At 36.0% G+C, this 23,686-nt stretch overlaps 4 protein-coding genes across 4 annotated transcripts; all 4 read left to right on the forward strand.

The window, feature by feature from the left end:
* Window positions 1-49: 49 nt before the first annotated feature.
* LOC113052191 (mitochondrial fission 1 protein-like) lies at window positions 50-3,162 on the forward strand. The gene is made up of 5 exons (XM_026216567.1): window positions 50-199; window positions 616-748; window positions 850-926; window positions 1,474-1,579; window positions 2,582-3,162. The coding sequence occupies exons 1-5, from the start codon at window positions 155-157 to the stop codon at window positions 2,680-2,682; spliced, it is 462 nt and encodes a 153-aa protein (XP_026072352.1). The 5' UTR covers window positions 50-154; the 3' UTR covers window positions 2,683-3,162.
* A 5,076-nt stretch (window positions 3,163-8,238) lies between these two features.
* On the forward strand, window positions 8,239-11,126 carry LOC113052192 (claudin-15). Its single transcript, XM_026216568.1, has 5 exons — window positions 8,239-8,682; window positions 9,510-9,674; window positions 9,820-9,901; window positions 10,353-10,460; window positions 10,613-11,126. The coding sequence occupies exons 1-5, from the start codon at window positions 8,466-8,468 to the stop codon at window positions 10,701-10,703; spliced, it is 663 nt and encodes a 220-aa protein (XP_026072353.1). The 5' UTR covers window positions 8,239-8,465; the 3' UTR covers window positions 10,704-11,126.
* Window positions 11,127-12,335: 1,209 nt separating this feature from the next.
* On the forward strand, window positions 12,336-19,859 carry LOC113052194 (dnaJ homolog subfamily C member 3-like). The gene is made up of 12 exons (XM_026216572.1): window positions 12,336-12,944; window positions 13,717-13,827; window positions 14,356-14,480; window positions 14,574-14,648; window positions 14,779-14,922; window positions 15,653-15,834; window positions 16,093-16,212; window positions 16,941-17,046; window positions 17,250-17,370; window positions 17,470-17,602; window positions 17,832-17,980; window positions 18,502-19,859. Exons 1-12 carry the CDS (start codon window positions 12,860-12,862, stop codon window positions 18,645-18,647), a joined length of 1,497 nt encoding a protein of 498 aa, XP_026072357.1. The 5' UTR covers window positions 12,336-12,859; the 3' UTR covers window positions 18,648-19,859.
* A 153-nt stretch (window positions 19,860-20,012) lies between these two features.
* On the forward strand, window positions 20,013-22,802 carry LOC113052196 (cytochrome b5 domain-containing protein 1). The gene is made up of 4 exons (XM_026216574.1): window positions 20,013-20,619; window positions 20,704-20,780; window positions 21,401-21,619; window positions 22,198-22,802. The coding sequence occupies exons 1-4, from the start codon at window positions 20,499-20,501 to the stop codon at window positions 22,423-22,425; spliced, it is 645 nt and encodes a 214-aa protein (XP_026072359.1). The 5' UTR covers window positions 20,013-20,498; the 3' UTR covers window positions 22,426-22,802.
* Window positions 22,803-23,686: the final 884 nt, after the last annotated feature.

Raw genomic sequence — 23,686 nt, forward strand, 5'->3', positions numbered from 1 at the left:
AAGGGATGTTTATTAAAAAAGAAGAAAATCTGCTGCTTTGCTCTTGGGAAGATATTAGCGCTTCGACTGGAACACTTGCATTTAAGAACGTCATAATCACGGACTTTTAATTTGAAAATCTCGTGAACGCGCTGGCGTTGGGTTTTCCGCGAACATGGAGGCGGTTGTGTCAGAACTAGTGGCACCTGAAGATCTAAAGGTAAAATATTTTATTCTTTACTTTCATGGCTGTAAATCCAAAACGACATCAGTTTCGTCTTGATGACAAGCTTGTATTTGGTGAAATTACCGAAATCGGGTTTTAATCAGGAGTTTCACCAAAAGTCAAAACAACAACATTCATCATGACATGTTGCTACCCATAGATAGACTTATATAAGAGTAGACCTACTATTATACCGCGGGATATACATGCACAATACATTTATCAGCGTATTATTGTTATTTTATCATCTCACCTACTATTTTAAATGTAATCAGACGTTTTTCTGCTTTGCAAATTCATGCTGTAAAAGGTTGTCTGAGACAGTCGGCCAGGGGGAGCACATGACCGTAGCATCATCCATCCACTGAGTGCATTTGATTCTTATCTATCCATGACTTTTTGTCTTTTAGAGATTTGAGAAGAAGTATAACACTGAGCTGGTGAAAGGACCCGTTTGCAGGGAAACCACATTTGAGTATGCCTGGTGTTTGATCAGAAGCAAGTACTCCAATGACATTGTGAAAGGCATTCAGCTGCTGGAAGGTCAGTGTTTTTGGTTAGTCACGACCTGCTTGAGCTCCAGCGGTAACTACCTGTTCTTGATTTTAAATTATTTAAAAATTAATCCAGGTTTCTTTTACTAGAACTGGTTTCTACGAGCAAAAAAGATGATCAGAGAGATTTTCTTTTCTACCTTGCCGTTGCAAACTACAGACTTAAGGTGGGTTACCCTTTTCCTTTTTTTGGTATGTGATGATTTTGTCACTGCTAATAAATGTTATTTATATCACATATCTTTGCACGAAGACATCTCTGGCATCTAGTTAAATCAGTGTTTCTCAACTCTGTTCCTGGAAGCACTGCTACACTGTAGTTTACTGCATCATTTCTAAATCAAATCAGATCAAATAAAGAACTTTATTGTCACGTCACCATATAAAGTAGTGTAATGTGTAAACGGTTCAATACAAATATCAGATGAAGTAAACGTAAAAAAGTGAATCTCTCAAACCTGTCAAGTACATGTCCAAGTAAAATTTTACCCAAAAATCAAGGGAAATGCATAATTGAAATACACTACCTTTCAAAAGTTTTGGGTCAGTGAGTTCTCTCATGCTCACCAATGCTGCAATTATTTGATAAAAAAAAAATACAGTATGAACTTGGCTTGGAAATACTTGGATTACATTGAATTAGTTTCCATTTAATCTCTCTCTTTGTTTTGCTCTCTTTACCTCCCTACATCAAACTTTTTGTTCTTCTATCAGGAGTATGAGAGAGCACTGAAGTACATTCGTACTCTGCTGAAGAATGAACCAGATAATAAACAGGCCCTGGAACTGGAGAAACTCATCAACAGTGCACTAAGAAAAGGTGAGATAAAAGATACTTTGGGGTCAGTGTTACTTTAAGTTTTAAAGAAATAAATTATTTTATTCAGCTAGGACTCATCAAAATGCTCAAAAGTGACAATAAAGACTTTAACATTGCTAAATATATATTTACATTTATGCTATTATAATAATGTAATACGGTTACCATTTGTCATGTTAAAGCAGAAGGACAGTTTACTACATAAATAATAATAAGAAATGTTTCTTGAGCACCAAATCAGCATATTAGAAAAAAGGAGTTTTTCAAGATCCATTTACAATGAGGAAAAGCGTGAGGTGGTGACTGCTTTTACGTTCATATTAATATTCCGATGTTAATCAGAATTTAGCAGTTGGTATTCAGACATGTAAATGCCACAATCCTATTGCTGTCTTTTTTTTTTTTAAGACCATTATCGGATTCCTCAAATTCCGATTCCCATCCCTGGAATATACGTTTTTTAATCAGAAATTTGTTGCATGTACCTTAATCAGAAAATCCACTTAAAAGGAAATTGATGTGCATGCTCCACAATATATCCCAGTTTGACAGCAACATGCACTGCAACTGTTTTCATCACATTCTCAAGGATTGCACACAGTTTGTGGTATTTCAATATTCTAAACAATATTCACATCTTTCTCCTACCAATCCTTGCTGCAAACTTCCATTCACTCTCTCTTGTTTTGTTGCTGAGATACCAGCACATGACTGCATGTGCTTTTTGGCGATTGCCAGATTACCTCCATTTTATGACGTTATGATGTTATCAGGCATTTTTAAAGGCGAGATATTAAAGGCGAGTCCTTATCAAATTATAGTCTTGAATAAGATTATACTGTCATACTTGCAGATAATTTGATGTGCATGTAAACAAATTTAAAGGTAAAAATCAATAGTCTGAATGCACTGTAACTCGCTTTGGATAAAAGCTAAATGCGTAAATATAAAGGCAATAGTGAATTAATCTCAGCTCTTTTTTTTTTTTGTATTCTTTTTCAGATGGTTTAGTTGGCATGGCGATCGTCGGCGGTATCGGTTTAGGTGTGGCGGGATTGGCTGGTCTTATTGGTTTGGCTGTGAGCAAAGGTCCTAAGTCCTAATATGGAGTTCCTGAAGAGCGTACTTTGATTCTGTTCCTCTCCAGAAGAGAGACTTAATGATCTCGTATAATCCTATAATCACAGAAAACCATGAGGAGGCCCGTGCTTTTTTTATTTTGTATTTTTCTGAAATGACTTCAATGACATTTTGAGCGCTCATATTTTATCATGTTGCTTTTTGCTTTACGATTCTTCAGCTCTTTTTGGTATGTGTAGAGATGTGGGGTTGGGATAAAGTAATAAGTTATGGGTTTTTCCTCTGAAACCTTTCATTTTTCAAAGGAAATTAAACTTCAGAGGCTTTTCCAGGGACTTGCAGTACAAGATAAGATGTATTATGATAATATGTACTTTTTATTTAATATATATAAATATACTTACACTATAGATAAGTAATATGGAACATTTTTGATAAACTACATTAAAACCTCATGTCTGTTAATGAATTAAAATGTGTGTTGACTGAACTAATAAGGTGTGTTTAGATGCATTGCACGTGTGACCAGCCTTGCAGTGCATTTTCTTACAAGTAATCGTTGTCAGCACCTTGTTTATTACCTATTGGTTTAAGTGTGCTGTCAAGTGTATCATCTTCCCTGCCTTGTGTGCATTTTATACTGAAACAGCTGCAAAGGAAAAAGCACATTTTGGCCAGTGTTTCCTTTGTCCTCCACACATTGTTAATATGGATCAAGAAATTGGAATCAAGGCCATCATTCAACAAGCAAGGTATTTTAAGACAAGGAATAGGCAGATGAAGGGATTTATTGAATGAAATCTTCTAAGACAGGGTTCCCATGTTAAAATTGTGATTTCCAGAATATTTAATTGCCTAGAATTTGCTCTTAATGAGTGCAATCTCTATAAAGTTATTAAGAAAGTCTTAAAAAAGAATTAGTCAAAAGATCTGGGAATCATGTTGAGAAAAAGCTGATTGCGGTCTGAAGCGGCTGGTTAAATAAGCACTCACAAACTGGTTGTCCTCCATGCATCATTAGACCAGACACTCAGATGTGGGAGTATCTCCAACACTGATTTAAGTCAACAACTACAAGGCCTTGAAAGTAAAAAAATGTGTTGTAAAACATGTTTATTTAAGATAATAGCTGATAATGGCATTCAATTTAATGTTGGGTTCAATTTGTACTTCCCACATTATTCATCGCAGGCACATGTTAAGACATCTCAGCTTTACAATGCTGGCTTTATGGTTGCCATTAGTAACATCATTTTATAACACAGTATTCAGGTTACTAATTAACAGGTAAAGCAAATGATGAGAAGTCTGATGCACAAGCTGTTCTCTCTCCTATTTGTGACTTTGCTGGCATTACATTCTGCTGGCCGTGTCTAAACTTTGTTTGTGGGACAAACTAAAATCTGCAGTGAAATGAAAGGGCGAACAAACTTGTGAATAAAGATGTGATAATAAAGATTAAAGTCATGTTCCCAAACTCAGAAAGAAAAGTGCAAAACTGTCACTGGGGCAGTACCCTTTTAAAAGTTACCGATGTTTGCTCTTTAGCTGCTAATATGTAGTAACATTTAGCAATTAAGGATTAATCAGGTAAAAAAAAAAAGCTTTTAGGATTCTGCCTCAGTGACAGGAGGTCATTAACAAATGTGCATTGTAGATTATTTCGAATCTGTTAAACAATACCAATGCAGAGGTGTTCCTGGTTATTTAATAATTTGGCTAGCCTCTTGATGTTACAAGACGATAAAGAGATCATAAAAAAGATTTACAACAGCCCTGGGTTCAGAGCTCGATCATAATTTTCGTCTGTCTCAAATTTCTGTAAAGCAATTATAAGACACTTTCTGTGTGTATAACACGCAAACAAATCTCCCCACAGCGTATTCTTGTTTACACACATCTATACATTTATATTTGTCTTGTCCACTGCCATGTTCCTAGCTAAATTACAGCCATGACTCAATCTTGCTCCTGGAAATCAGCTTTTAAATGACACTTATCAATAAATTATGCAATTTCATTTAACAAAGCAAACTTGGCAGGGATCCTTCATCTCTGATAGAGCTTTATGTTGAAGTTGAATTAACCCTGCCGAGTTTGTCGTGTGCGTTAGAGCAACGAGGACTCAGCATCTGCAAAAAGTCTGCTTTAACAGAATTATTTTATGAGCTCTTTTACTGGCCCCATAAACGTCAGATCATTGAAAGTGTCATCGTCTGTTTTAGGAGATGCATAACCATGTGGGAAAACTATTGTGTTTGTTAAAAGAACAATTAAAGTTGACTTACAGCAAAAAGCAAGCCAGCTAGTCATAAACATGACCTTTAAAACCAAGAACAATCATCAGCTTATCACACACAGACGATTCAACACAGCGGCTTTACCTAGTCTAACTTTTGTCCTCTCATTACTCACGTGTAAAAGAGTTAAACATTTATTATATATTGGTTTATATATATTGATTTTTTACATTGATACATTATATGTGTATATATGTGTGTGTATATATATGTTGTGGTCAGAATTTGACATAGCCTACACTTTGCAGTGTCTGCAAAATGTTAATTATTTTACCAAAATAAGAGGGACCATACAAAATGCATGTTATTTTTTATTTAGTATCGTTATGAACAAGATATTTGACATAAAAGATGCTTATACATATGGTCCACAAGTTAAAAATAATAGTTACATTTACTAAAATCACCCCCTTCAAAAGTTCATACGTGCTTAATTTTTTTTTTTATGATAGTTGTTCATGAGTCTCTTGTTTGTCCTGAACAGTAAAACTGCCCACTGTTCTTCAGAAAAGTCGCTCAAAGTCTTTCTTTTTCCATCATCTCTTGTGTATTTGAACCCTTTCCAATAATGACTGTATGAGTCAGAGATTACTTACATGCAGCTATTACAAAAGGTTGAAACGTTTGCTGATGCTCCAGAAGGAAAAACAATGCCATCAAGAGCCAGGGATGTAAACTTTTTGAACAGAATGAAGATGTGTACATTTTTCCTATTTTGCCTGTATGTCTTATATTTTTCATTTAGTTTGAATTTACCCTGATCTTCAAATTCAAAGAGTTTTCAGCTTAAGGCTCTTAATGCATTGTTCTTCCTTCTGGAGCATCAGTGATCACTTGATCTCTCTCTCTCTCTCTCTCTCTCTCTCTCTGGCTGGCCATGACAGAAAGCTGTAAGAAGGGCATTGCATTTGCAGTCTGGTCGGAGTGCCATGAATGGTGATGACCTCCGTTCATCACTGAAAGTGGCTACAAGGGGCATGTGATGGTCAGAACTGGACCATGTAATGGAAGTAATGGAAGTAGCTCTGAGGAATCATGTTTAGATCAGGAGTATGGTTGGGTACATGTGTGTTGTTTACCTAAGAGATGGCAGCAGGATCTGGTGGATTGCTCTGGGCAATGTTCTCCCGGGAAACCTTGAATCCTGGCATTCACGTTGATGACCTCCATAAAGTTTGTTGCAGACCATGTAAACTCCTAATGGCGAAGGTTTTTTTATTGCAGTGATCTCTTTCTGTGCAATATACACATATATTTGAATACACTGCATTTGATAATTTAGTTCTACAGAATTTTATAATGTATAGTAACATATCTGCTTCTTTTTACTGGGAATCAATTAGGGAATCAAGGTTTAAACTTCCAAGATACGGTTTGCCATTTTGTCTATTTCCTGTACTATTCACTCAAAATACCTTACAGTCTCAAATCAATAAAATAAGTTAATCACTTATAGGTTTTTATACAGTAAGGATAAGTGATAGTTACCTGGTTATTAATGCTGTTAATGCTTAAAATCAGTAGGTTCTGTGTTGTCCAGAGCGATTTCACAATAATCTGAATACTTATTATGGTCAAATCTGTATGTTTTAGTTATTGCCACATGAATTTCGCCTCTGGTGTGTCCAATTTTGTTAACATCATCTGTTTTTTCAAATTTTTCCTTCTAAGCCATTAAACATTAATGGAATATTTGCATGTCATGTAACGTTTTATTTAAACTTGTCGATATCATCGATGACTAAATCCTAATCAATCTCTTGAATGTTGACACTGTTATTCTAAAACACTGGCAGGAAAATAATGCAATATTTGTTTAAAATAGTTGTAGTTACGTAGTTAAAGTTATCTTTGTGAATATATTTTCTTAATATATCATGGATTATACGTTGAACAATGTTTCTCTTTTTTTCAGTCATGGGCAGTGAAAGTTCTGTGCACCATTTACAATTGAAGAGAAGTTTTTCTTCACTTTATTTGTGGTTACATGCAAGATGTGTTCTTACTGTTCATCTGTACTTTATTTAAGTCTCCCCACAATCTTTTCAGTGCTCAGTGAACCTTGTATAAGAAGTGTCAATTACAAATAAACAATTTTTAACCACTAGACAAATTTATCCATGGTGACTCTTGAAGTGAGGTTTCATTTGGTGACTATGAACGCGTTGATCTATAAGCCAGCAGATGAATATATGACGTAGAGAGACAGATGAGATAAAGGCAGTAGATAAACACTGTCAGTAGCTTCTTCAGTTGCTCATTTAATCACTGCACCCAGTAGTTCCCCTTTTCCCTCTTTTGATAGTGTTCTCTGAAGACAATTCCAGAAAATATTACTAAAAACTTCTGAGTAGCCTAAAATCTGTTATTAATAGCTCAGGTTAACATTTGAACGTGTTTAGTCATAGCCGGTTTTTATGTTATTTTTTGTTTTGTTTTTTGAGACGTTCTATAATTTGTAACCTAAAAGCACTCAGTTTTACCGGCTCTTATATGTCCCAGTGCCAGTTGTTTTGGGGTTTAATATTAATTTATGGGCAACATTCAAATGTTTGGAGTCAGTAAGATTTTTTTATTGACTTATTTAAACTGATTAGGAGAAAAGAACAGTAGGCCTGTTTCAAATGAAAGCAGTTCTTTTAAACTTTCTAGTCATCAAAAATCCTGAAAATTAGGTTTCCATAAAATTATTGAACAGCACAAAGTGTTTTCAACATTGATAATAATAAAGCACCAAATTAATCATCATATTAGAATTATTTCTGAAGGATCATGTGAACCATCATAGCCATCATTTAAAAACTATATTAAAAAATAGTTATTAGAATAGAAAATACTAATTTTAAATTGAATTTCACAATATTACTGCGTGGTTGCTGTTGTTGTTTCTAATCAAATAGGTTATGTAGCTTTAGTGAGCATAAGAGACTTCAAAAACATTTTTTTTAAAGTCTTATCAACCCCAAACTTTTGAACAGCAGTTTATAGTTATTTCAGAGCCAACAAATATTTTTTAATAAGGATCAAAGCTTACTTAATTTTTCTGTGATCACTGGTGTCTTTTCGCTTTGTTATTAAGTAATCACATTTTACAGTGTTCAATGTGTTTGAGTAGACCTGAAACATGATGGATGCATTGCCAGTGAAGGTCAGGGAACGACCATTGAACTTTAGTGATAACCAGCTGTTGAGTTTCGGGGTGTAAAATTCAAAAGCGAGACATGCACGCGAGAGAGGAGGGCACACAGAGGCTATAAATGACCCATCGCTCCTTGTAACAGCACATTTTATGTCAGACACACTGCTGCAATCTCGCTCTTAATGGAAAACCTGCCTCAGCTCACGAAACGGCTCGAGAAATCCACAAAACCTGCTTATTTTTCCTAATTTTTTGCAGCCAAATCTGAACACATTTCGAAAACAACTAAATAAAGTAGAGAATCACGTACGAAATAGACGATTTTGGCTCATTTTGATTTTTGGCGTCTTTATAATCTCAAACAGCCATGGATCCGGTTATTGAAGTCGTTGCTTTATTTCTTGGCTTTGTGAGTTGGATAATGGTTGGCATTGCAATTCCGAACCGTTACTGGAAAGTATCCACGATAGACGGGACTGTGATCACCACCTCAACCATTTACGAGAATCTGTGGATGTCCTGCGCCACGGACTCGCTCGGAGTGCACAACTGCCGTGAATTCCCCTCTCTGCTCGCCCTGTCTGGTAGGACAAAAACAGCATATATTATCATCAGTTGTAGCAACTTGATAGACACCAAGAAAACACCTGTAAATAAGTTTGTTTTTGGCTGAAGCGTTGGTTTCCATTTATTGCCCCTCACTGTTAGCACGTGATTTGAAATAATTTAAAGTAAATATTTTCTTTTATTTTCTTTGTCAGTCTTATTTATGTCTTAATGTTTGTCTTATGTTTTAATCAGGCTCCAATATTTATGTTTGTCAATTTCAATTAATTAAATAGACTGGGACCTATAGATTGCCTTTGCATTGTAAAAAATAATAATAATAATAACCTTAAAAATTAGAGGCTTTATATATACATGCATTGAAAGAGAGGCTTTATACATGCACTGTTATCTATCTATCTATCTAGTACTTATTTTGTATTAATTTGTATTTCTTTCATCCCTTCCTTCCTTCTTTTTTATTTATTTATCATTTCAAATGTTTTATTTAGGCTATTTGTTTTAATTTTTGCTTATTTTCTTACTGCTATTTACATTTAGCTATGTTTCCTCTGCCTTTTATTTATTTATCAATCATTCCAGTTAGCTAATTATTTTCAATTAATTTGACTTGCCTTCCTTTGTTATTTCTTTTTATTTATCTTTTCATTATTTTATTTTTGTTAATTCATTTGTTTAGCCATCAATTGGACTTTCTCTGTTTATGCTGTTTATTTCGTGCGGTAATTATTTACTAGGCTATAGGCTATAATCCTATATATTTTATATTCTTTTTTCAACACTGTATTCAGATCTTTTAGTAATGACATTGCATTAATAAATATATCGATTTGTGTTTCCTCAGGTTATATCCAGGCGTCTCGCGCTCTTATGATCGCGGCAGTGGTGTGTGGCACATTCGGAGTGGTGGCCACCCTCATCGGCATGCAGTGCTCGAAGGCCGCCGGTGACAACTACGTGCTGAAAGGCAGAATCGCCGGTACTGGCGGAGCATTTTTCCTCCTGCAGGGTAAGACACATTACTATTTAAAGATGCACGTGCATTGCATAACGATGACTGGAGTCTCCTAAACAGCTCTTATCAGTTTCAAATTCCGAAAGCTTTATTGCTATTATATCTGTTAATCTTTAATGTGTTTTAATCCCATCCAAAGGTTTGTGCACGATGATATCAGTCTCATGGTACGCGGCAAACATCACTCAAGAGTTCTTCAACCCGCTCTATCCTGGCCAAAAGTGAGTGCTCCATGGACTATTAAAAGCGAAATGCTGCCTCCTGCTGTCTGATCTCATACTCGACCAACTACTCTCATCCAACACCTGTTGGTGGTGCTCATAAGTTTATAAAGTATTAAACTTAAACTGCAAATTATAACTAAATTGCTGTTTTTTGCATGTGTTTGAGCACTCTCGGAAACTCTCAGTTTTTTTGTACCATTAATAACATGCACACTTAGGTACTAATATGCACACACGAGGCAAAATTATGGTAGAAATGTGTACCCTTTGAAAGGGTGTCCCAGTGACATCTTTCGTACCTTTTTTTTTCTGAGAGTGGATGATGGAATCTCCTGTGTTTGTGTAAATGAAACTTAGCACAGTGTGCTGATGGTGTTGATGAGTTTAATTTAGTTTTAGTGGAACCGATGTTTGTTAGACTGAACCTTATTTTTGTGGTGTGCTATAGGTATGAGATTGGAGAGGGTTTATACATCGGCTGGGCCTCTGGTGTTCTTGCTATCTGTGGTGGAGCCTGTCTCATGTTCTCCTGCAAGTTAGGCACAAAGGAGAAGACGTGAGTTTCTTTGTTGCAGTGTCTTACACTCGCTCAAACACTTCTCCCTTTCACACACTTTCTCAAATAACATTTTGGCCGTTGTTGTTATTTTATTCATTTGTGCATGTGTTTGGGAGCATGGTTTTTACATTCTGCATCTTCTCTTGCAGTTACTACCAGCCCACACGTGAAACAGTTTACTCTGCGTCCACCTCCAAGAGGGACGCTCAGAGCACTTATGGAAGAAATGCCTACGTCTGAATGAAGCAATTCTGGTCAATTTCATGGCCAAACAAATGTAACATAAATAGTTGACTGTTAATATTCTATCAATGTTTTATCTGTGAAATTATGTAAATATTTATACTGTATGCACAGGTGGTTTTTTGGCACCTAAAAATAAGTCATCAATCAAGTAAAATGTTACAAAGTCGTTTTTGCTGTGCAAAACATCTCAGAGAACATTATACAGAATGAAAGTTGATTTAGTTGAAATTTCTTCAATTTTGTTTTGAATTTTGAATTATTTTGTTTCCGTTACATGAATAAAGATTTTTAAAAAATGAAAGAAAAAAAAAGATTTATAACATGTTAATTATTTTGTCATCATTTATTTGTACAAATGACCCTGTTTTATATGATGTTTTTATACAAACAATAAACAAACATGACATTAAAAGGCCATTATGTATTTGGGGATATTTTATTTCTTGACCCGACTCACACAGTGACTACAATAATACAACATTTCATATTTCATTGTATTCTCTATTAGTAAAAACTTTATAAGTTACACTATTTTATTTTATTTTTTCTGGTTTGGTCATATCAATAATAACAGCAAATTAACTACAGTTGTGGAGGCCATGGTTATTGTAGGACCCTGTTTAGGGACCAACATAAGAAAGCCATTCTAGAAACAACAAAATACAACAATATTTGAAAGGCTCTATTCTATTCTATTCTATTCTATTCCATTCTATTCTATTCTATTCTATTCTATTCTATTCTAAAGCTTCTTACTCTGTTTAAATCAGGTCCCAGATTAATATTTCGAATGATACTACTAAGTAAAGTAATAATGATAACTGAAGCAAGAACATGACATTTAAAATGCCATTATGTATTTGTGGGTGTTTTATTGTTTGACAGAGCTTACACAATAACAACAGCAATACAATACAAAATGTCATATTTTATATTATTTTCCATTCTTGCAAAACTATATAATTTACATTACTTAATAAAGCCCTATATTTATTTATTCTGATTATACATATAATTAACAATAGCAATTCATTATAGTAATGGAAGCCACAGTAAATATTCGAAAGGGTCTTTTCTATTCTATTCTATTCTGTTCTATTCTATTCTATTCTATTCTATTAAAGCTTTGCAGTTTGAAGTGGGTCACATTAATTTATTTTGATCTTCAGTAATAATAATAACTCAAGTGTAGTATGGCATTTTGGTGGAAACCTTTGTTACTATTTTCCACATTCTTTTAAACTGTATTCTGTTCTATATAACTGTGTTATAAAACAGCATTTAGAACAGAATATAATAGAATAGGTCAAAAAAAAGAAAAAAAAAAGTCCATTGTTTTTGGGAGTATGCTCACATAATCAATTAAAAACCATATTTACCATGGTAAATATTTGAAAATGTCTTACACTGCAAGTAGCTTTTTACCAAAAAATTGCTATAACTTAAGTGTATTATGGTATGTTGGTGGAAAGTTAACATGGGACATTTAATAAGGTTCTATTCTGTTCTGTTGTGTCATATAATGCTATAAGAACATAATAGAATAGTATAAAATAGAATAGAATAGATTATTTATCATAGTAACCACGGTTTCCTTAACTATCGAGACTAAAGGACAGGAGAAAATAAACATATCAGCTATCAGTCCATTGCAGGACGAGGGCGTGTCCGTCCAGTGCTCTTAAATAATTCGGCCAATAGGACGGGACCACGTTTGTCGGCCAACACGGATGTGAGCAGCCAGTCACCGCGCTGATATGTAGGGCGATTTGAATTGTACACCCAGGAGGTTCAGAAAGAGACTTCTAAAAGTACGTGGCAGACACCTGTTGTGCACGGTCACTGTCACTGTCACACTGGGCTAAGCAACTCCCTATAAATTACAATACACGTTTTCTCCCCCTCAGCAGTCGGGAGAGTGTTAATTTTTGAGACACGCGGAACTAGAGTTGCGCATTCCTTCATTCCACTCGGAGATATTTATAACCCGGACAACAAAAACATCTCCCTTACTACTGTCTATGCTCCCTTATTGCCGGATATGTCGCTGTTATGATGATCTGAGTATACGTACTCTTTCTGTCCTACTGCGAGTAGCGAATTAGACTGGAAAGGCACAGGGTTGAATATCGGGTGTGATAAATGTGATCATGGAGTCGGGACGGCGGAGAGGTCTGAGCAGTGTCCTGTCCTCCCTGTCTCTGCTCTGTGTGCTCCTGGACCTACAGCTGGACGGTGAGACTTTACTTTTCATTCACACCTGAGAGCTTGCTTAGATTGAAAGGAAACCAGTCCCACCCCCACCCCCCAGTTGGTTTATCATAGTATTACCATGTACCAAGGATTATAGCAATACTATGGTATTCTTTGAATTATCACTTAACATTTTAGTACAGGAATAAGATAATAATTAAATATCCTATATATCAGAATATCATGCTACCATCATCTCGTACTATAATTCTACCATGACACCTCCACAGGTGCTCAACTGTTAGAGTCAAGAAAGAAGTCTTTCAGATAGTAGTATAAAATATCATATTAACTTTTAAAACTTAAAAAAGGTGCCTATCTAGACAGTATTTTGATGCTACCCAAGTAAACTGTTTAGGTTGACATCTCAGTAGGATTTGGAGCACAGACGTTATTTAAAACTACTTTCCTTGAGAATCTGATTTTGTTCAAACAATGAAGCACCATAGTACTACCATGTTATTGTTATTGGACATAAACACTGATTTTTAATTATTTTTATTAATTTATTTATTGATATACTAATGTACTACATATAGATCTAGAGGTGATAGTTTGTTTTTAATTAATTACGAATGCATTATAGTGACATTCAAACATGTAATGACCAGGAGTTGTTAATATCATATATTTAAAGCTTTTAAAAATCTTTATTGGTTAATGTTGAACAGAAACTGTACTAGAGGGAACAGAGGTGCAAAGCTGCCTCAAAAAAGCAGGTGTCATGTGCAAGTCACCTGTCTCCTTATTTCAGGTGTGTTAGGAGCAACACCTGTTGAGATTGAGCATCATCTGGAAATGGGCCGTAAGCTGCTGGCAGCCGGACAGCTGGCTGAGGCCCTGTCTCACTATCATTCAGCTGTGGGTAAGACATATTCAAACATAATCGCACATGAAGGCTACACTGCCAGTCAACATATTAAGCTCAGTAAGAGCTTAAGTAAGTTTTTTTTTTTTCAGTAAGCACTTACCTCCATGTCGGTCCAATCGCATAAACAGCTCAGTTCGTCTTCAGAACACAATTTATGATATTTTTTCTGAAAACCTGGAGGCTTGACTTTATTCAATAATTCACTCACCGTGCTGCGTGAGCTCTTCTCTGTCCTCAGTCACAAGGATGTGCTGTTTTCTTTCAAATCAAAGAAATAAATAAATTATGCTTTAAAATAGAAAACAATTTCACATGATTTATTTCTTATTAAATAAATGCAGGCTTTGTGAGCAAACAAGACTATTAAAAACATTTAAAAAAATATATATATTACTGAATCCCGAATTTGTTGTTTAGTTCATGGCTTATCAGTATTAAAATGCATTTAGGTTCAGTTTTATGTAGATATTTCAGAATAAAGAAAAGCTGCAGTTCATTAACAGATGCATACGTCTTAAACAGAGGGTGACTCGAAGAACTACCTGACATACTACAAACGAGCTGCTGTGTTCTTGGCTATGGGCAAGTCCAAGTCAGCGCTGCCTGACCTCAGCCAGGCCATACAGCTCAAGCCAGACTTCCTTGCTGTGAGTTTATTTGTGTTGTTGTGAAATCAAATGAAGGTATAGGTGACTGTACCTTATATACATGTTTATGGTGTGTGTTTTTCTTTTGTTCAGGCCAGACTGCAGAGGGGTAGTATTCTACTCAAACAGGGAAATACTGAAGAGGCCAGGGAAGATTTTCTAGCAGTAGTGAGCGGAACAATTCTCTTATTCTTTTAGAACCCACCAACTTAATTCTCAAATCAGATCACATTCTGAATCAACTTTGTGCTCTGTTCTATTTCCTGTCTACTGCTCTCTTAACTTTTCTCTCGTGCAGCTGAACCGTTCCCCGGATCACGAGGAAGCACATGATCAGCTCCACAAGGCCGATGATCTGGAGTTGCTCCAGAAAGAGGCACATGAGGCCCATCACCGTGGAGAATTCATCACTACTGTCCAGGTGCTGGAGAAAGTCATAGAGGTGAGTTAGTCTGGAGATCAAAAATGCACATGAAGCAACAGGTGTTTAAAATATACATTGCTGTAATAGTAATGTTAAAGGAATAATTCACCCTAATAATAAAAAAGGTTTTATCATTGTATTGCAAATTAAAACGGTTTTATTTTTTAATAGATTTTAATTTATTCATGGTGGTAAATCTGAATTTTCAGCAGCCATTATTCCAGTTTTCAGTGTCACATGATCCTTCAGAAATCTGATTTGGTGCTCAAAAAACATTTCTCATCAGCAATGCTGAAAACAGTTGTGCTGCTCAATATTATTATTTTGTTGTTGTTGTTGTGGAAACGTTTTTAATAAATAGGATGCATTTATTTAAAAATAGAAATGTAACTTTACTGTATACATGTCTGTACTGTAACTTTTTATCAGTTTAATGCATTCTTACTGAACAAAAGTATTTTAATGGTATTAAGTCATTGTTCACTGAAAATATGAAAGTTTTGGACTATGTTTAGGTGAAGTGCTTTTTAATTATTTAACATTTTATCACATATCACTTTATTTCTGTATTATTGAACTTGATTTTCTTTGAGTTGTTAAATTAGTGGCCCTACAAATAAAATGCAAAAAAAACAAATAACATATCAAACATTGTAGTTTAAACTTAGCATGTCTCTGGAGATTCAAAAACACGAATGCTGCATTGTCATCTAGCTTTGTGCTATGTAATCTATTCCTTTCTTTCCAGCTCTCTCCTTGGGACCCTGAATCTCGAGAACTAAGAGCCGAGTGCTACATCCGACTCGGGGATCCACGGAAGGCCATCATGGACCTGACACCAGCAACACGTCTCCGTTCAGACAACCGAGCAGCCTTCCTCCAACTCAGTCAACTACATTACAGTTTGGGCGAACATCACGACTCACTCAGGTATGCCGTTCATTATGAATGACAGACAGCCTCATTCTTTGGTTATTAAACCATACAGCATCTCCTGTAAGCCGTTTCAAGGACAATTTTACAGTCATAACTTTATTAAATACAGTTGTCAGTCCCACACACTGACTGTGTGTCCATGTTGTTATACAGTAGTTATAATATACCAATCTTGTGTCAAGCTAAAAGGAAAGTTGTCTCCCCCTTTTGCTGCTGTTCACTCTGTCTTTCCCTCTTTGTTTCTGTTTTCAGTCAGGTCCGTGAGTGTCTGAAGCTGGATCAGGATGATAAGGAGTGTTTTTCTCACTACAAACAGGTCAAGAAGCTCAGCAAGCAGCTGGACTCTGCAGAAGAGCTGATCTCAGAACAGAGGTGCTGAAAACATCTCTTCCCTCTCACTTCTAGAAATTACCTTTTAATTCACGTCTAGGCTCACTCAAAATCTTTTTGGAGTTTTTGGCTTTTGTTTGAGATTTGTTATATTACAGTTGTTCATATTTTTAAAATGTGTAATATTTTATTTTTGTGCTATATTTATTGTTTTATTTATTTGATCACACATTTAATATTTATTGCATGCACTAAAGGTTTGAAATTCTTTCAATCTTTATCAATAAATCAGTCAAAACACACTTTTTTTTAAGGATATATATATATATAGTGGCGGGAGGAGCAAACGATAAACACAGTGGGTCCAAATACAAAATGCCAAGATATATAGGCTACTGTATACAGCAAATCAGCCAAAAAAATACAGAGATATACATTTTTGCTCATATTGCTCGTCCCTGTATAGAAGTGTACTGGAGTTTTTTTCTTTTTTTGGAAAAGCAAAAAAAAAAAAAAAAAAAATTGCTAAAATTAACTAAACCGTTATGGTAAATCGTAAAAAATACCCCTGCATTTTATCAGTTTAAGAACACACACTTGTTGAGTACAAAAAGTGCATTTATTTTTAAAAATATAACTGATTTGGTTTTGAATGGTTTTATATCTCCATCAGTTTTTTTTTTCCCTCATTTGTATTATTGCAAGCTCTACAGTTCTCATGATTTAATAATAATAATTGTCTTGCGTTTACGTCTCCTCTTGAATGGCAGGTATCAGGAGGCCATTGAGAAGTACGAATCTGTGATGCGAACAGAGCCGAATGTGGCATTCTACACTAATAAAGCAAAAGAGAGGATCTGCTTCTGCTTAGTCAAAGTACGTTCATTTTCAAATTGTAGTTTAGCTTTTTCACAGCTTTTTAAGGGGATGAAATGCCCTCTAGTCTAGCTGTCATGATAATTGCCATTTATAATGTATGTGCACAGAAGTTCATAAGAGTAAGAACATCAAGAGTCTGGTTTCGGTGTCTAGCCTCACTGGTTATGGTTTCCTCTCCCACTCTCTTGTGACTCCTATAGATGAAGAGTGCTGAGGAGGCCGTAGACATCTGTTCAGAAGCCCACCAGAGAGAACCTCAGAATATCCACATCCTCCGGGACCGAGCGGAGGCCTACATCCTACAGCAGGAATATGAGAAAGGTTATTACTATAAAGATTACTATATGATGTACTGAATATTCTAACCTTTTCATTTTTTTTTGCATGAACTCATGTTTCTTCCTCTGTTCCTCTTCTCAGCTGTGGAAGACTATCAGGAGGCACGGGAGTTTGATCAGGAAAACCAAGAGCTTCGTGAAGGTCTTGAACGAGCACAGAAGCTCCTCAAGCAGTCTCGCAAGAGAGACTATTACAAGATCCTGGGGGTCGGCAGGTAACGCAATGACTGACGATCGAAATCGTGCCTGAAATCGTTGCAGACCGTGTTACTACCTTAACTGTTTCTGTCCTGTTTTATGGGAATGATGCAGCAAATCTGCTCAAAGGTTGTTGCTGGGGCACCTGCAGTAGTAACAATATAGTAACAGTGTGTATGCATGTTTGTGAAAGCCAAAAGAGGATGGTTTGACTGAAATGCTTGTTTTTTTTTCACTTGTTTTCAGGAGTGCCAATAAACAGGAAATCATAAAAGCGTATAGAAAGCTGGCTCAGCAGTGGCACCCTGATAATTTCCAGTCTGAAGCAGACAAGAAAGAAGCAGAGAAAAAGTTTATTGATATCGCATCAGCAAAGGAAGTACTCACAGATCCAGGTAGGAAAATGAACGCAAAATCTAAATGAACCATGAAGCCCTTATCAGTCTGTTATAAGTCAGTTATTGAAAATTTCTATTGTTAGTCAGTCATATTTTTTTTATTTTTTTTTTACATTTTGTTTCCGCTTGTTTTATCGCTGGATGTACATTACTGGTCAAGTGTGGCCAAGGCTACATTTTTCTATTACATTTTTTCGAATATTATTTAATATTATATTAATATAACATTTTTGTGCAAACCATGATACAGTACCAAGTTCAAAAATTTGGGGGTAAGAAAAAAATTAATTCATACTTCTATTCATCAAGGATGCATTAAATCGACCAAACTTGACTGAAGTTATGGCTTCTGAAATTTCAGCTTTGCATCACGGGAATAAATTACTTTCTAAATATATTACAAAAGAAAAAACTTTTAGAGGCTTCTTTCAAAAACAAATTATTATAACTATAAAAAAATAGTGTGTATGAAGATTAATTTCACATATATGGATGATTCTTTGTTGCTTTCTATACAGAAATGCGTCAGAAGTTTGATTCCGGCGAGGACCCCCTGGACCCTGAGAATCAGCAGGGTGGAGGAGGTGGAGGAAGCAGAGAATGGCCCTTTGGCTTCAACCCCTTTGAGGGTGGAAACTTTCACTTCAAATTCCATCGACACTGATAACCGTGGCTGATGCAGTATAAACGGACAATGACTTGGACTAAGAAACCTGGTTAGAGAACCAGCTTTATCCAAACTGAACTTTGGAGGAATCTTATCTTATCTATTGGAGGAGTTTTTTTTTCTTTGTTGTTCTTGAGACTTGAATCCACCGGCTGCTGGACTTCTCCAGGAGCAAATGACTTGATCTGGCAAACACTATTAGTTTGGTGTTTTATTTAGGATTAGTTCACTTCCAGAATGAAAATTCGGTCATCATTTACTCACACCCCACTTGTTCCAAACCTGTATGAGTTTCTGTCATCTGTTGAACACAAAAGAAGATATCCTTAAAGATGTTGGTATCCGAACAGTTGACAGTATTTTTTTTTTTCTGCCGTGGAAGCAATGGTGCTCATCAACTGTTTCTGATAAGCCAACATTTTTCAGAATATCTTCTTTTGTACGTGTTCAACAGAAGAGAGAAACTCACACAGGTTTGGAACAAGTGGAGGGTTTGTAAAAGATGGCAAGGCATTCGATCTGGAAGTGAACGAATCCTTTAAACCCAGCGGAGTCATTTCGGCTCAACATTTTTTATCCTTCATTGACTTATGTGCCATCTCTATTATTACTTTATCTCTCTCATGCTGTCATATGCTGCCTTTTTGAATAACACTCCAGAATTTAGGGTTGTGGTTTCTTTTAGACTGTGCCATAATATTTTTATTACACTTCCAACTGCATAAAGCCACCAGAAATGACCATGCCCTTGGGCTGCTTCATAGCCTGACACCTTTGATCTGATACCAGTTTGCACAATAGTTTTTTACTGGAATCGTTGCTTAAAGTTTACATGTCTGTTGCTAATGATGAACCAGATGGCAGTCTATGAAGCAGCCTTTGGTGGATTTAATTTTCTTTTGTGGAACAAATCAAAAATATGTTGCACAACAAAGCTTTGAAACCATTATGTAAACTTGTTGAGTTACCTCTGCACTTTCTAAATTTGAGTTGAAGGTCTATAAAATGAAGAAATCCCTTGCTATTTGAGCATTTTTTGGGTTTATGCTTGTTAGGTTGTGCTGACATGCCAATGCAATGTCTTCTTTGACCTTACTGATGTTAAGGACATGGGTCTTCCTAATGTTTCATGCTTGTTTGTTTTGTTCTAAGCTAAACAAATACATGAAGATCTCCAAGATATACTGTATTTAAAAAAAGAGAGTATTGAAGACTTGTCAAGTGTCCTTTTTAATTTATTTTTTAAGACTTTTTTTCTTTCTTTCTAGGATATATGTATGGAATTGAAAGTCGAGGCCAGCATCAGCATTTACTTTTATTTAATTAAGGGTTAGAGGTTCTCCATATTTCTTTCTTTTCCCTCTTTCTTCCTTTCTTTATTTTGTACTTCTACCCAAAGGGTGAAAAAATATGATTGAAAAAAATAAATCCAACATAAAAAATACATAAGAAATTTTATAAGCAAAACTAATAAAAATAAAAACTAATAGCAGCACTGTACAATAAGGAACCATTAGTGATCATGACATTACTTTAAAGCATTTCTTCATCTATGTTATGTTAATTTGAACATTTACTAATAGATTAAGTATATCATTGAATGGACCGTTGTTAATTTTAACGAATACATTAACTAACGATGTCTATTTATGAAGCTGTACTAAACTTGTTATGAAAACAATTGTGCTACTTTTCAGGGCTTACGTGGGTTGCGCGCGCGCTCCTCTTCCTGTGCTTCGGTTACCACAGCAACAAGTGAGCTTGTGCGCGCTTCCGTGGCCGCCTCGCAAGTAACAACAAACAACCGCATAAACAGTTTTGTTTCTTCAAAATAGGAGTTTTGTTCAAATGCGGCGGCAAAAGTATTTCACGCCGACGGAGGTATCCCTTCACAACACTCTCAAAGATATATGGGTGTCGTACCTGGGCAAAGTCTACGATCTCACACCGCTGCTGGAGGAAAACAAAGGCACGTAATAATTATGTTGTCCCCAAACTTTTGCAATGTAGTATGTATTAAGTGTTTATTAAAAGCAGTATTTCTCTCGTATAGGTGATGTGTTGTTGAAACCCATCATAGAGTGTGCAGGAAAGGACATCAGTCACTGGTTTGACCCGAAGACAAAGGATGTAAGCCACTTTAAACATTTACAAAACTTATTGAAAGTATATTTTAATATTTTTATGTCATTTAAGACAACCAAGGACTGTACAGGAAAATATCCCACACAACGAACAAGTAGCCTAATTAGTTAATTAAGTTTTTCAAATATATTTTCATACTTGTAATGATCATATCAAAGATAAGAACCAAAACTAAAATCTATATCTTTTTGAAAAATATTTACATTTCAAAAAAGTTTTTTTTTTTTGCCTTAAAGGGAAAATTTGATTATTATCTAGTTGTTTTGTTAAAGTCAACATGAAATCAAAACTGACAGTACTTTTTATGGAGCATCGCAGTATTTGTTATAAACTTGTTTTTTCCATGTACATCATTATTTTTAATTAATTTGCCCTTGTAATCTTTAATAATAATAACAATTGATAAATTTCCCTCACTTTGCAATGATCTCTTCTCTAATGAGGTGTGGGCCAGCAACCTGTCACTCACATGAAAATGTTGATAAAGTGGAAATGTGGTAATTAGCAAATGACAAAGATCCGGTCAACTCTCAAAGAACAAATTATTTCATGATTATGGGGCTGATATTTAAGTGGATTCACAGTGTTGTGTTTTTCCTTTTTAGATTCTTACACATGTTGACCTGATGACTGGCTGCATCAAATACTACACCCCTAGGGGGCGCTTTTTACACATACCCCCTCCCTGCCCTCGCACTGACTGGGCCAATGATTTCGGGAAGCCGTGGTGGAAGGATAATCGCTATGAGGTTGGGCTGCTGTCTGCCAAAACACGCTGGATCCGCATTATCAACACTTTAACCGCCCAAGAGCAGAGGCTGGAGGTAGGCCAATATTAACCTGGCATGGGTTGTAGAGAGCATGCTGACTCATCTGCAAAATGACTTCAGGATTGTGCCCCAAAATATGCTTATTAATTATTTAAGCGTTCCTGAGATAAAATGCCTGCACGGAGCACATTCCTGATGTCTGATTGCATGCTTGCACTGTGCCACTGCATACCGAAGAGGGCAGAGTTGCACTGTTTCATCGCTTTGTTGCTCCTCTCCATCTTTTGATTTCGTCCTCCCTCCCTCTCTTTGCATCTGATCCTTTTCCAGCTTGAAGGAAATGGACGTAATGTCGAGCCTCTGGCATTACAAGCATTTTCAGACTGACCGTGCTGATTCACTTGCTTCAGCGGCCACCAGGCTGCATCTTAAACTCTGGGCTGAATAACATCTGGCAGTTTTCATTCAGCCCAGATACTTCTTCTTGTCCTTTTTAAGGGCCTGTCGAAGAAAAAATTCTTGACCTCTGCTCTGTCTCTTTGTTGGACTATGTATGTGCATTCACAAAATAAACATGTATTTGGAGCACTTTTTAGCAGCCAAATAGTTCTAAGCTGTTGTTTTCTAAGCAGGTTTGCTCTGAGGAGACTCTGGATGAGATTCTCCAGCGATATCTGTGCTACAATTCCCATGCAGCAAGCTACACCTGGAAGCACAATGGCGTAAATTTAGACATGAGCAAGACCCTGAGTGAAAACGGTATCCCTGAAGAGGACGAGTTTTACTGTGGAAGCCCAGAGTGTAACCTCTTCTCTCCATCCATATGTCTATATTTCAACGACGACCTCACTGAACTCTAAGAAACGCATGCTATTAAAATGAATAATGGCATATAATTCATTAGAATTTTCACTGCATGCCGTTTTGAGCGAGAAGAATATACCACATCAACTATTCATGTGTTCAGTGTTTCATCGATTCCTGTCTGTGGTTATCTTATTGCAGCTCTGTGCTTCATCCAATCAAATGCTGAGCAACAGAATAAAAAAGATTAATGCCAGCCTACATAATAACCCCCTGAACCATTAAGTCTGGTGGTTGCCATGGTAATTGCTCGGAGGAAATGCTGTAGCTACTGTATTGTAGGCCCCAGCAGGCTCTCAACCCTAATTAAGTAGTATTATATATGTATGCATGTACACACAAATGATTTCATGCAGCCAAGATTTCAATTTAATGACTGCTTTATGAGACTATGTCATTAACATCTGCAAACGTGGATCTTTTTGTAAGCAGTTTAATTTGCCTGTGCACTGTTTACTTGGTCTATATTTTTGGGAAGCCTTTTGTTCCGTGTGCACAGGAAAGAACATCTAGAACAGTGGTTCTTTTCCAGAGGGGCCGGGGCCCACTAGAGGGGCGTCAGATTGCTTAAAATGATTTAATATATGCTGGAAGACCTGGAAAAGTCATGGACTTTTCTAAAACAAAAATTTATTTTTTCTAGTGGTCGAGGTTTAAAAAATATTGTTTAGAGTAGAGACTGCTGAGAAATCAATATTTGCATGTTAAAAGGTTGAGAACTGCTGATGTAATATATACCAACCAAACGGAAGTACTGCATACTTCACTAAAAAACTAAATTAGACTAGCTACATAAGAGCATTTGTAACTGAAAGCAGGAAGGAATAGATGAAGCTTATTTGCATCAGTTACGCTTACATTAATGTTTTGCTTATAGCATGCGCATATGAAATGCCAAACGTCACAATGCAATATGTGTACTTGCAAAATATTATTGTAATTCAGCAGCTAATGATTTGAAAACGATCTTTTCCATTTCCAAATAGCTAATTATTTAATCTTTTCTGGTCGGCTCTGATAACTTGCTTGGTTTTGTCCTGACCTCAAATAGTTAATTTTTAAGCAATGCAACATGATGTAAGTGTGGGCATGGCTGCAGCAGCGCTCCCCCCTTCAGCCAACTTCACATCAGCCCCGTTTCATATATATTCCGCTATATTATTATTATTATTATTATTTTTTTTTACAAAGGCGGGGGCATAAAAAGAATATTAAGATGGCCATGTTTGTTCGATCCGCGTTGGGCTCGGTGTACAG

This window comes from Carassius auratus, chromosome 32 (assembly GCF_003368295.1).
Source record: "Carassius auratus strain Wakin chromosome 32, ASM336829v1, whole genome shotgun sequence".
NCBI lineage: Eukaryota > Metazoa > Chordata > Actinopteri > Cypriniformes > Cyprinidae > Carassius > Carassius auratus.